Genomic DNA, 14,879 nt, shown 5'->3' on the forward strand with positions numbered 1-14,879 from the left:
GTCAAAAACTGATTTGGTCGAGAACAGAGACGTTCGAAACCCGAGGTTTGACTGTATTGACAAACATTCACACTCAAATGAATCTAAAAATTTGAGACTTCAATGACCCCGTCATGTTTTTGGAATACGGTATGAAGACGGAGGACCCAAAAATCCGCAAAAGCAGCGCAGAAACAAATTGAAAGGTCCACGCTGAGATTCAAACCTTGAACCCGAGAATGGTACGGCAGACGTGCTAACCACTCGGCGCCCACGCTGCCGCTCCTCTTTTAGAAATTGTCGAGGCAAAGCAAAGGCACGGACGGAACAGACGAAAACAAGGCGACGTATTATGCGAATACTTTATTATCAATGTGTGAATGGTTAGCTTTTCGTCTGGATATTAAGAGTATATAAAATCTATACACCAAATCCAGGCTCTGTCCTAATTTTGCTGTATAATTTCTCAAGTTGGTATTGAAATTTTCTTTCTCTTTATATATATATATATATATATATATATATATATAAACACACACAGTATATGTATGTATGGGTTCATACATATAGATGAGCCAAAGTGCATATTCCATTTTTTTTTTCCTCTTACACATTGCACCATACATAAATAATGACATTGTAAAAAGGACTCCGTATTTACAAGTATAATATATATATATATATATATATATATATATGTATTTCATATAATATATAAAACTTTATATTAAATCTAGGTAGATGATATTTGGGATAGTGTGTGGGGTCCGTTCCGTGTTATCTGTGGTTGTTCAGGAGGATCTCCAGCCAGCAGGGGCAGGAGGTGATGAACTGTCTGGAGTAGCAGGGCCCCCAGCCCTTGGCGAAGCTGATGCGCACGCTGTTGGGGTCGTAGGGTCCGTCCAGGAGCTCGGCCTCGGCCGTGTAGCGCAGCAGGCACGAGCGCTCGTAGTCGAACACCTTGATGGAGAAGCCCGGCATCACCTTCCGCACCACCAAGCTCCTGCCGTTGGGCGCGTCCAGCGTGGGCGAATTGACGAAGATGGGGTGCTCGCTGCGGTTGTACGCCCACACGCCGTCCGGCTCTTTGCTGAGGAGGATGCCGTAGCCGATTTTACCGCGCGTGCGCTGCACCGTGCTGCTGCGGTGCTCCAGGTTGAGCTGGCCCAGGCAGAAGCCCGTGCCCTGAGGTAGATCGTAGAAGATGCTGACGGAGTGCTCGTACACTGTGTAGAGGCGGCCCACGCGCGTGCGGTGCTCCCAGTACGCCACGTTGCACCAGTGTCTCTGCTTGGGGGCATCGGGTGACATGCTGGCATCTGCGAAGACACACGCAGGGAGACGCGCTGGAGTCAAAACATCAACATGAGCAAACACGGCGAGTAAAAAGGAAGGCTTACGTTTGGAGGGATCTGCTTTTTATTGTTGGAAGCAGATGGCTACGCTATAAATACCGACGAAGGCACTGTATTGAAATCGAAGCCTTGTATAAATACCGCCGCTTGCGCATCCACCCAACGCACACACACACGCACACACGACTGACTATATATACATATCCCGAGGGTGTATCGAGGTCAATCCGAGGGAAGACCTGCAGTGCCCGCCGCCGTCTCAAGAGGTCCCCATCACGACTGAAACCCGGGCGACTCACACACTCACTCTTTCCACTGGTGAAATAAAGCCCAAAACGTGTCCTTGTCACAGAGGAATGAATTTGGCATTTACCAATGACCAGTAAATCCGGTTGCTAATCCACTTTTCATGGCTGCTGTCTGTGAACACTTTTCAGCAACGGCCCAGAGGTGACTTAGTGCTCTCTCGGTGGATGTCCGTTCTGCGCACACGCGTGCTGCCCGTTTTCATGCCTGATGAAATATGTCCATGGTGAATAAGAGGGTTTTTTTTCTGCACCTTTTTACTCCTGGAGAATAAGGTCCCGTCTTCCTGCTCACATTCCACAGTAGTAACAGAGGAGGGAGGGGAGGGGGCGGGGGTGATAGGGCTGAGGCAGGGGGTCCCCTCCCCCAGCGCACAACTCTTCCCCCTGCTGTGGGCCCAGGGACGGCATTCAGCTCCCTGACAACTTAGCACAAGCCCGTGACCTGCTGACCCCCCCCGGCCTTCATGCTATCAGCTCCCATTAACTCACACACAGAGTGATGCCATTATTTTGCTTCACAGCGTCTATTGGCACAGAGGGTTTAAAGCCCAAGGCCTGTGGCCCCATTCCTTTCAGCCTGTGAGTTTTTGGGTGCGGGGTTGGGGGGTGGGGGGGGGGCGTAATGCCCGCCCACCGCATTAACAGACGCCTTGAAGGTGGAGGAACTAAAGGCACGTCCGAGTGACGCACTGCGCCGCGTTAATGAAGTTTGCGGAAAAGATTAGCGGCGAGCCAGACGTGCGCAGACACAACTGCGCCTGCTGGCAACAGGCTTTTCGTTGCAGTGCAGGACCAGGAGTGACTGAGTGGGAGTCGGGGGCTGCAGACGGGGCTGTGTGTGTTTGCGCACACACTGGTGGCTGAAACGACCCCCCACCCCACCCCGTACCCCTCACCTCACCCTGTTGTCTGGGGCCCCGAAATGCATGTGCCATTAGCGAATTCCACACTGCGACTCCTCCACTCCGAGTTGAGCGTTTACTGCGAGCGGCCTGTACAAAGAAGTCAGAGCCAACTTGTTTACGGCCCCCCTCCATTGTCTCAGAAATCAAATAGGGCCCACACATCAAGGTAAACTTGCAAAGTGTGCACGCAGAAGGCCAAATGGCGAAATGTCTCCTTCTCTCTGGTCACCGCGATCGATCAACCCTTCACACGTAAGCATAGAATGACTGGGCGATTAATCAAAATATAATCACGATTTTCCAATTTGACTTCTCACGATCGTAAAAACGTCACACTTGGGACACTCCGTTTTTCTCTATCTTCTAATACAAAACAGAAGTTTACGACGTTATGTTCACTATTATGAGGTTAAGTGAAAAGACAGCGCGAACACTCTAAATTCCCACTATGCTAGCTTTGTGTTGGCAGATATTGATAGCACGGATTAATTTTTTATTAATGGGAGCTGCACGCACCTCTCACCGCATTGTCTCAATTGTGACTGCACAAACGGGTTGTCACGTAGTTCCAGATGAGTCCAATCGTAATCAGCTCTTCTTACTACAGTCTTACTCAGGCAATTTTATTGTATCTGCGCCAGCTAATCAGTGAAATTTTTCCGATCTAGATTAAAAGATGTGGAGTAAAAAAAAGGACGCTCCAAAAAACAAAACAAAACTGACTGCAATTTCTGAAACATCGCCCCGATTTTAGGTCTAATCAACCTCAAAATCGAACTCAAAACGAATTTTCCAAATTGTTCCCCAATGTGATACAGTAATCGAAGAAAAATGATGTGCGTCGTGCAATTTTCATTTTTATCTATTGTTTTGTATTCCTATTACTTAAATATAATACTATTTGACTTTGTTATTTATTTTCCGGTTGTTCTTTCGAGTTAGGTTTCAAGTTGCGTTTTGGGAGTTGACGATGTGCGCGCGTGCAAGTTTCATTTTTATCTATTGTTTTGTATTCCTATTATTTAAATACATTACTATTTGACTTTGTTATTTATTTTCCAGTTGTTCCTTCGAGTTAGGTTTCAAGTTGCGTTTTGGGAGTTGAAGTTGTCAAACAAATAAATAATCGTGCTTATCGATTGTGATTTCAAGATCAATCAAAATAATAATAATACATTTTTCAGAGACTGCGAAGTGACTTCGCGTGGACCAGTATGAGCGACGAGCGGGACAAAGGTTAGAAACGTATCTAATGTTAAGCCAGAGGGAAGACAATGAAGGCACGGTGAGCCAAGCCTTTTCCTGCTTCTCTGTTGTGTCAAAAGTGTATACGTGTGCTTTTGCGCACGTGTCTGCAACCCAGACGCGTTTGTGTTTTTGTCCTCAACTTGTATGTTTTGGCTACGTGAAGGGGGGGGGGGCACGGAGGTGAGGGCTTTGAGATCATGAGGACACAATCCATCTTTGTACAACCTAAGTCTGATGTCCAGAATGTTAAAATGATTGCTCGGGCAGTTAACCCTTTCAGGGGCAGCGGTTACTCCAGTGGACAGCTTATTGTATTATCAGGTTACATGCAAGGTTTTTTTCAATATTTATTTTGTGCTTGGAACAGTTCAATTGATGGCTAGCTTTTTTGCATCATTTTGCTAACGAACCACTCGGCCAACAAATGCACAAACATCGCCAAGGTTTACAGCTTAAAAAAAAATTGATGATTTAAATGATGATTTAAGAACTCGCTCGAGTAGCGCGTCGCTGGCTTTTTTACATGGTCTTTCTCCTTCACTCCATGAAGTGCCTCATCTTTTCTCACGATGATGATATACACTTTCTTCTACCTACTGTGACACATACGCTGTTGAACCCATACATAAACATACTCTGTTCAAATATGAGGTGTTCTGTTCATAATCGTCATGACGAGCGGAGCTTCACCGCCTAATCCTTATCCTCTACTTAAAATCTGTGCTGATCTCAAATCCAAAGCGATGCGACGGCGCCATATGCGGGCATCTGTTTGTCAAAGCTGAATTTCACAAGCAAGCTGGGCAAGACCCTCTTCCATCCCTACCAGTTGAAAATACATTCGCGTGGAAGACTGAACAGTTGGATTCCAGTTGTGACTAAAGATTTCACCAGTCGACAATCAAATCACCCTGCTCACGAAGACCTGGTGGTAAAGCCTCAACTTCATTGGCCATGAATGTGAAACTCTGTGAGCAAACTGCGACAGAAAGAAAGCGAGCGCGAGGAAACGCACAGGCGGGCCGGTCAAATACGACACGCGGCGGTGAATTAGGGGAGGGCGTGTGTCTTCCTCCCCTCTGACCACAGCAGAGGCGCCCAACTCTTTGAATCCATGTTGGCCTTTGAGAGGGTCTGCTCAGGGTGGAGTCGTGGCAGGATGGTAGCAATTACTGTTGCGCTGCATCCATTTAACCCCATCACCCTTTAACAGCTCCGTTTACCCATTAGAATAGTAGCACGTGTTATTATTGTTATTTTATTCTCAAAAGCTTCTCCTCTTAGTGTCACTCTCGGAATCCACGCACCCGACCGCAACGCGGCATGTGTACACTTCCTCTTCCGACGGGGCCGACGCGCAAAGGAGTTAATGAGCTGCGACCCGTTACATAACGGGATTCAAAGTGCGCCGTTGTTACGCACAAACGACTTTGGAAAAAAACATTTCCTGACACACTTAAAAGATAATATATCAAAACCGCGCCTTTGAAATGTCCTCCATCATTCACTGCAATGACATTAAAAATAAATGACTTCATTCGAGAAACATGATCTGCCCAAAAAGGAACATTTAATTTGGCAATATTTCTTAAAATAAGTACTGTTAACACAACTAGTCCAGGAAACTTCAAAAACTATAATTATATGAATTAATTGTATGTAGAACTTATTATAAAGAAAATGTTTGACTCGCCTTCCCCTTTAAGGCTCATTGTTCGGCGAAGATTATCATGGGCCGTCATGCAGCTAACGCAATTCATAATTTCATTACCGTTCAAGTTATTCAATGACAATTTTGAGACTGTGACAGTCAAAGGCAAAACAACATTAAAAAATTATGATAAAAAAATGTTAGGGTGGCCATTAAAGTGCCCCCCCCCCTCCAGCGTGACTAATAAATCACAACTGTCACGTTTGCGAGGTGGTGGAGGACCCCAAAAAGCAGGCAGGAGGGAGGAGCACGGTGAACTTGAAGAATTGTATTAAAACACAGAGAAAACTAAATCCTAAACAAAGTCTTGACATAAAAAAGAATCCAAAGTAACAAACAAAAACCACGGCAGAAGCTAAAAACTCTCAAGAACAGAAACATGACGTAAACAAACCCGACAGACGCAAACACAAACAATGACCGGGCACGGGAGTCCTTTTATACAACTAATTACCTAACGACCAACAGGTGTGCAGCTGCAGGGGGAGCCCTACAGTGCCACCTGTTGGTCCCAAATCGAATCACGACAACAACAAAGAAGGTTCACATCCGAACATCCTTGAGCAAATGACCCAAAAATGGAAGCGTTGGAAGTTGACTTAGCAGTCCAGAAATGACTTTAAGTGGGTGATAAAGCCTAAAAAGGAACTAATCCGTGTTAAAACGCCACAACCTCCAGGAGGGCAGGCAAACAAACAACAGTTTCCCCTCCGTGTTCACTGGGCCACCTCCGTGTCACTTCATCTCTGTCTAATCCAGAGCGGAGTGCGCACATGAACTCATTCCTCTCCCGGTCTACAGCGGAGGGGAGGGAGAGCGAAAAAAAAAAAAAAAGATGCCAACAAAAAAACAAAAACACTGTTTCCAGTCCAGCTTTGAGCAGCCCAGTGGAGGGGAAGGGGGCGGCAAGGAGAAAAAAGGGAGGAGAGGGGTGCAGCAGCCTCTCATCCTGTGCCAAGGATTAGATTCCCCTCCGGCTATTAGTCTCTCCCAATGAACTGATAGGCTGGAGGGGGCCTGCGGTGAGGGGGAAAAAAAAAAAAAAGCGCAGGCGGACTTTACGTTGTGGTCTTTGTATTGCGCTTGTAACATTTTGTGAGCATTCCTGAGCAGCTCGCCGCGTACATTCTTCACCTTTTTTTTTTTTCGACCTAAAACAACAACCCAAGCATCGGCCTCCCCCCCGTCGTGCTTGGAGTCGGCCTTTCATTCAGCGCACAATGGCTCCCACTGGCAGACTATAACCCTTGAGCAGGCAACATTTAGGCTGGCGTCTGGGCTATCTCTGCCATCAAAGTCAGCTTTATCAGTCGGACACGCCAACTGAAGCTGCTTTTATATGTCGATGGATTTTTTTTTTTCCCCCTTTCCCCGAGGTCTGGTGTGCTTGGCAGAGAGGGGGTAGGGGGAGAGAAAGAAAGAGAGATCTGCGCCCCCTACAAAACACGGCCAAGGCAAAACTGAGAAACCGAATCCGGCGAAGCGCGCCCGGCTCGTCACAACTGGGGAATACTTCGCATTGTTACCCACGTCATCTACACTTTCTCTCCATTCTGCGCCGGCGCCTCCAGGGAGGAAAAGCGCTGCGCCCTTCGCGTAGCAGATAACAAACACAGCCCATAAATTAAATCAATAAATGACAGCGAGGCTACAGGGAGCAAAAGGGCCAAACGCGGAGGAGCGGCGTTGGCCGGGAAGGACAAAGGAAGACGACGTGCTACTCATTTCCTGCGAGTTTCCTCCAAAGCGCCGCAAAGTGCCAAAAGCCGTGGCGCTCAAGTGAGTTGTGTGGTCGAGTCCTTCGGTGCCCTTCGTAAGTGTGTGGCTGGGGGTGGAGGGGCAAAGTGCTCTTATGAAGGTCGTGTCTCCAGGCCGCCTTCAAGGCCCGCAGACGTGGAAGAGGGCAGGCAGCCGAGCACCGAAAGCAAAACACTCAGTGAACATCCTGCTGGGTGGCTGCGCTCTTTGACCCCCCCGCCCCCCACCTCCCCCTCGTACAACCTACGTGTGCATGTGTGTGCGCGCTAGTGTTTGTTTGCGAGTGCGCGAGGCACATTTCAGCCAAGTAGGCTAGAGCCTTTGAGTAAAGAGGACCCTGCACATTCCAAACTTCCTACTCTGGTTTGGATGTGGGGGCAGGGTACGGCAAAGAGGCCCGCTTTTTGAACGGAACCTTGCAAATGTAGATATTTTTTTTTCCACTGGGTAGCGTGGTTGGGTCGTGGCTAGGACATCGGTATCATTTCTGAGGTTGGGGGTTCAAATCCCAACTCTGGTCTTTCTTGTGGTTTGTTTGGATGCAGGGATGGATTTTTTTCAGTTTTCCGCTTGAAAATCGTACAGCGGGAAAGGACGCAAAAATACCGACATGCTCGATGTGCCCGTTGGAACGAGAAACGCTAACAGTCACAACTGAGAAGAACTCTTGTGCAGTTTTTAACATCGATGGAGGCAAGAAAATCGAGCACTGCAGCATCGGGGAGAGTGTGGGGGTAAAATACTACAAAGCACAGTGGCGGGGTTGGCTAATGTCGTCGCCCTGGCAAATGTTGGGTTTATTTCAAAAGTATCATCACGTCGCGGTCGGGAGGAATCTTCACAACTCCCAAGACTTTTCTGGAAAAATTGTTCCCATAATCATGTTCAGTTGCTAATAAAATTACATATATTTTTAAAAAATGCTTTAAGACTTAATGACAGCCAAGGACTCCAATCTTGAGATGACATAATGCTGAACGGCCGCCCCCAGAATCAACAAAAGTTGGAATTCTACAAAACTTCTCACAACATCGGTAAAAGATTTGCTCTCGAGCTATTTCCAATCCATGAAATTGATTAATAATTTGTAAAAAAAAAAAAAAAAAAAAAAAAAGGAGCACATGGGGAATGGCCAACGGTATCAATTTGTGACAAAATACAAAATTGACCATATTTGGACATATGAAGACAATATGTAAGAACGCAACTGAATCAAACAAACACATCACGTCAGTGTTCAACGCTACCGTTGCTTTATTTGTGATACTCATGTCTGACAACACTGAACACTGCACAGCCAAGTGCTCAGTTTTCAGTTGCCGGATGGAAAACGGTTACAGCAACTTTGCCATGAGCGCAAACAGGCTCCGAAGAGCTGTTGCCATGTAAACAAAAAGGAAAAAAAAAATTCCTAAAAGCTTGGGTTTCAATCGAACAGTCACAAGAAACTCTTATTATTCCGAGTTATATTAGCGAGACTAATTTAAGGCGAAGGGCATGTTTTTGCTTTACAGCGTCTGGGATGGACGGGAGTCGTAGTTGAAACAAGTTGAAACTATTGATCGGGCCTACTGGATCACAGTCAGTGAAGAAAAATGTGTTCTGTCAGGATAATACGGCACCAGAGTTTATGTTTCAATCACAACACTCTCGCCGGCCTGTACGACACAACGCTCCAGCGTGAACATCCAGACACCAGCACACCCCAAACACAGACAACACCACCACCCCGGCCCCGCCCCCACTCTCCATTCAGTCCGTTTCACAACAAGTGAGACATCAATTAAAAATGCGGCGGTGAACATTACCGATCGCCGGCACGGCCCTTCCCCTGTCAACATCTGCGGAAAGTCTTGGAGCTTAAAGGCGATGGCAGGATTTCATTAAGAAAATTATGTGCTGGCTTTCACAGAGAGAAGGGGAAGAGGGGGAAGTTACAGCCAGACCTCTAATCGAAACCGTACCCTGAAATGCGACAGCCTGACTGCACGTACTGAAGTCACACAGCCAAGACTTGAAGAAAGGCACATGAAAGAAAAGACACGGAAAGAAAAAAAAAATATATATAGAGTTCAAACGTCAACAGATTTTGTTTTCCCAACCCAAGGCCAGGGACAAAATTAATAGGAGTTTAAACGTCAAATCTCTTGATTTTCAAGGCAGTTTCACCAGTCAACATCGTTTGTCTGTCGGGTTGTCTGGGGTCAAACATCCACAATATGGACTAAAGCAGGGGTGTCAAACATATGGCCCGCAGGCCGGAACCGGCCCCCAAGGAGGTTCCATCAGGCCTGCGGGATCATTTACAAGAGAAAAAAATGCATAAAAGACCCGGAATTAATATTTTTAATAAGGTGCAATTCATGGAGTATCCGCTAGGGGATACATTGTTTTGATCACAGTAGAAGACAACTGCTGCTTCATCTCTCACTGAGACAGACCCAAACCAGCAGACGCTATCAAGGACATGCGAATACTTTATTCTTTACACATTTATTAGCACTCTCCTTAGTTTGTAAGGCGCAGGCGGGGATTACATTTAGATTTTATATGCACATGTCTTAAAGTGCATTACTATATTTTTCAATACCAATTACTTGTAAAAGTTTTGTGCCTTTGTACAATCGGTGGGATCATATTTTGGTTAATTATAGCAGAGTATGGGATCATTTTAATGGTCCGGCCCACTTGACATCTAACGAGGCCGTATGTGGCCCACAATGTGAAATGAGTTTGACACCCCTGGACTAAAGTATTGAGACAACGCGTGAATTTAAAACCTGCTACTTATCATTTTTAAGTCACCGCGGATGCAATTTTGTGGAAACGGTTTGGGGAGCGCCTGTTTCTTTTACGAGGGCCAAGGGCAGAGCCCATAAAGTCAATGCTCGGTGGGTTTTGGTGTTGAAGAACTGACCGAAGCCCCGACTTCAACCTCACCCAACACCTTTGAGGCGAACTCAAATGGAGACTGTTGAGCTTCTTTGGTTGAATGGATGCAAATTCCCAGACACACTCCAAAATACGTTTCCCCTCAAGAAGGACCAACTCCGTATTTTCAACCGCCAGTTGTTTCAATATTTTCGTCCGTATACTACACTGTATGGATAACTTAGCTTAGCATGGTCAAAAAAAAAAAAGGCTTGAGGCCATTAAAAATAAGATACTTCGCTAAAGCATCAAACAAATGTACCGACTTTTAAAAAAATGATTCCGACGTCGACTCTTGGTCCCGTGTTCACCGTGTGAGAGATTTATGGCCGGCAGATCAAGTTTAAGATAACGAAGGAGAGAAATTCATGTTTCTCCAGTTACATGTGAACAGCCAGAGAAAATGAAGCACTTTATTGTTCCTCTCTGTCCACAATGAGCTTCTGTCCTTCCCCTCCTCGCTGTAAAAAGGCTTGTTTGGAGATGTCGACCGACGTGGGCCTCAGCGGCTAATCCGCACACGGCATTCTGGTGGCTCAATGAATGCACCGGCTATTCTGAGTTTTAAAAATACTGACGGCTATAGATTGGGGCGCAACTGTCTGTGCTCCTCTGGGGAGGAAGAGTGGGGGGGGGGGGGGGAAAAAAAAAATTTTAAAGTAAAAATCTTGAGTCTATTTTAGCCGGCAATCAGACCACAGGCCAAAAATCATGACCGACCAAGGCCAGTGTCTGGATTTATAATTGTGGGTAAAAAAATGGTCAGAAAATAAAAACAGCCTCCGCAACTGGCACCTCCTCCACTCGTCTTTGCCAGGCAAGCACATTTACAGTGGCTGCTCAAAAGGGAGCATTGTCCCCCCCCCCCCCCCCCCCCCCCCCCCCCGCCCCCCCTCTCCCTCTCAGCCTTGAGAGGAGGCACACTAAAACACTAAACTAACAGTTGGACATTCCATACATTTTTAATGGCATTGCACGCTCCTTATTTGTTGCTGTAACCCCATGCCCCCGAGCTGAATGAATGGAGCTTTTGCTGCTATTTTTTTTTTGGGGGGGGCCTTCTTAGCGCACACGTTATTCTGGTTGAACACAGCGCACTGTGTTAACTTGAATGACAAGCGTGGTGCCGGGAGATTAGATTCCGAGTCATGCATGAGGTTTTTGATGAATCTATATCCGCGCGCCCTTCAGAAGTTAGTCAAACACCCAACAGCGCTGGCACCACACTGGCTGGCCAAAAGACAGATAAATACTGAGCCTGCATGCTTGTTTCTCGTGGCACGTAAAAGGTTTTAGGGCCATGCCGAGGACTGCTATCGATTAGCAGTGCAGCCGCGCTATGTATGTATGTGTGCTGGCAACGTTATATGACTTCGTCAAGAGGCGGAGGGGGGGGGGGGGCAGGCCAAACAGCAGAGCGGCCATGAAATTTGTTGTTTTAATTATACAAAGACCATCTATGTAACGACAATGTGGCTCAATTTAGCACGGAACTTCAAACAAAGCCGAATTGTTAACAAAAGGGACAAAAGTGTGACGCGGTTGTATTCTGGCCAACTTCCCGAGACTTGTAGTGCCATTATAGAATTACTTGGGTGGAAGGGTCTCTTTATTGCCAATGTGACTCAAACCATGAAAATAAATATGGTCCGGAGTAGGGCTGAGTGATTTACTAATTGCAGGTTTTGGGGTTTTTTTTTCCCCCTCAATTTTGCGATCATGATTTTTTGTGGGTGTGATTTCTTTCAAGGTCTTCTTTGTATGTATTTTTTTTTCATGAAAAAACACAAGCAATACTTTGATCCATATAACAATAAACAATTACTATACAGAAATGTTTTGGCCAAAAAAGAAAAAAGTAAAATTAAAATGAAAGACATTTGTCTATTTCAATTCTAGTTGTGAACTTACTAAACACCAGCAGTCTTTTCAGCGTTCACGGTGACAACTTCACAAAATTCTCCCAAACAAGTGTGGCGTAAATATAAATCAGCAAGTCATAAATCGGATTACGATCATAATCCAAGCACACCGGCGGCTTTATCACGTCGACTTTTTTTTTTTTTTTTTAATGCACACCACCCATCAACAAACATTGTGCCGCATTGTATGTCCTTTCTATTTACTGTTTACTAGGTCACAAGAACTGCTGTTAACTATTTGCGGCCTAGGACAGCTATGCACATTGTCAATTACTCTGCATCCAATTTTAACCTCCTTCCTTTGCAGGACCAAGCTCAGAGGTGGTCTCTTACGCAAAGATTGAAGCTTGACCAACTGCAGACAGATGATTTATCAAAAAAAAAAAAAAAAATTTATTCCAGCAATTATAACGGGAAGAGCGCAAAATGTGCCTTCTTCCCAAACAAAGCGTGTCTTGTAATAAGCAGACACATGATGCCATCCTCTTTGTAGAATTCATAAGTGGGTGTCGCGCCGCCGCGATGCCACACTAATTACGGCGCAGACACGGCTATCGCCATCTTGCCCGACACACCCCGCAGGGGAAGGATAAATCAGATCAGAGATTAGAGTGCTAAACGGTCCCATGGCGAGCTGGACTGAACTGGACACAGCAACAGACTCCTCGACTCGGGAAAAATCAGAAAAGGTTTTAAATATAGCTCAATGTTTACTTTGCCTTTTGTCTACACGTCTTCAACAGAGAGTAAAAATATGGATACCTCTTAATCTAAAGGCCAGATGAGCACTTTTTTTTTTTTGGTCAGAGTGGAAACAATCTAGACTGCAATCAATCTACAAACAATCAAAACAACTACCAAACATGCACACACCCTTGCGTACACCACAACGGGGGTGCAGGGGGCGGGGCGGGGGGGGGGCATGTTAATGAACCGCTGCTATGGACTCGAGTTGAGGACATTCGGCGGCACAGCCCCCGAGAGGAAAAGTTGAAAGTGGATTTCTGATCGCAGCCTAACAATGCTGAGAAAGGGAAAATGAAAAATGTGCTTATCGCTCTTATCAATGGCTCGTGTGTGTGTGCGTGTGTGTGTTACGTAAGAGGAAACGGAAACCAGCCTCCCAGGACAGGAACAGATACTTGAGACAGGGATTGTGGGTAAGGCCTTTACACGGCTACACAGAGAATAGAGCACAAGACCCTTCAGGATGTACAGCATCGAGCTGGACGTGACAAACGGGGTGACGAGAGCCCCTACAAGACCGCCCAAACATAGCGCTCCTCTCTCCAACATTCCACAGTCAGAGGGGCAGTGCACCTCCCCGCTACAAAACCCAGGCCATTTTTTTTTTTTTTTTTTTAAAGCAGGATGTTTGTCTGAGGACTCCTTCCCCTCAAATAAACAATCCGCAAAACCTGATTTCAGGAGGCAGGGTGGAAGCACTCCAGTCACATTATTTCCACATCCCGTATCCTGGAGCATCGCTGTTCCTGAGGGAGTGTGGGCAGCGAGGCGCTGGGAAAGACTCAGGTCTGCGGTGGAAACCCGAGGATATGTGCCAGGCTGCCCGGGGGGAGATGAGCCCGAACGACAAGATGCCGATCTGGTTGTTGCTACGTGATACCTGGCAGCGACATGCCAGATGCAGATCTCGTTTTGCCATAAAAACCAAATTCATTAATTGCGTCTCACATTGCATTTATCGCCATTCATTTGCCAGTACATCATCTGAAGTCACATACAGTCCTTCGGTGAAAAACAGCTTACCATTTCATTTACGGAAGTTTATATTTTTGTTTATCAGTTTGCCTTTTTACATGATCAACCACATTGTGGTTAAATGCCCAGTGGCGGCATCTCCACCCTGGCATGAGTTGCTAATCGCCAACCACAAAAGAAATTTTGTTTTATCTATCCAGAATAGCAGTCTAATTTCAGATAGTCCGCCAGCGTGGGTGGTTTAGAGCAGGGGTCCCCAACCGCCGGTCCGCGGACCGGTACCGGTCCGCAGGGCATTTGGTACCGGGCCGCACAGAAAGAACTTGCCTTATTTCCGTTTTATTTATTTCGGAATACGAAATGTGTTTTATTTTGAAAAATTACCGGATTCTCTGTTACATCCGTCTGTGTCACGCTTGACTCACGTCAAGCCACACTTCTCGGTCACGTGACCGATGACGCTCATAAACAAAATGCTGAAGCCCGCAAAATGAGTAAAAAAGCTGCTTGGAGATTGCAAATGACGGCGGCCTTAAAAGTCCGTTCGAAACAACTGGATCAAAGTTATGGCTGAATACTCTGAGATCGCCACAATAGCACAGTTGCTATTTCCGACATCCTACCTGTGTGAGTCGGGGGGGTTTCTGCAGCAACGGCGACGAAAACAAAATTACGAAGTAGACTGGACATAAACCACACACTTGAGGTGTCATTGTCTCCTATTACCCCGAGATGGGACTGTCTGATTGCAGAAAATCAAGCTCGGGGCTGTGGTGAGTCGTCATTTTCATGCACTTTGAATTTGCGTTGTATCGTATTTTGAAGGCATTAAACATTACCAGAGCGATAAGAGTGTTGCGACCAGATTAGACGCTCCTTGTGTTTATTATTATATTTCGAAAACACCACAGTTTTAATGCAGCTCATACCATATTATTTTGTTGTATTAATCCGCCACACCTTAAATACCGGTCCCTGAAAATATTGTCTGACTTAAACCGGTCCGTGGGGCAAAAAAGGTTGGGGACCCCTGATTTAGA

At 46.1% G+C, this 14,879-nt stretch overlaps 1 protein-coding gene across 2 annotated transcripts in view; it reads right to left on the reverse strand.

Annotated features, from left to right (window-relative positions):
- Positions 1 to 526: 526 nt before the first annotated feature.
- The window catches only part of smad6b (SMAD family member 6b), a 34,718-nt gene continuing 20,365 nt past the window's right edge, over positions 527 to 14,879 (reverse strand). For both annotated transcript variants that reach the window (XM_019876000.1, XM_019875999.1), the window contains one exon: positions 527 to 1,298. In XM_019876000.1, coding sequence (XP_019731559.1) covers positions 757 to 1,298 — 542 coding nt within the window. In that variant the 3' untranslated portion in view covers positions 527 to 756. The remainder of the gene's footprint in view (positions 1,299 to 14,879) is intronic.

The sequence above is a fragment of the Hippocampus comes genome, unplaced genomic scaffold (assembly GCF_001891065.2).
Source record: "Hippocampus comes isolate QL1 unplaced genomic scaffold, H_comes_QL1_v1.1 scaffold142, whole genome shotgun sequence".
Classification (NCBI taxonomy): Eukaryota; Metazoa; Chordata; class Actinopteri; order Syngnathiformes; family Syngnathidae; genus Hippocampus; species Hippocampus comes.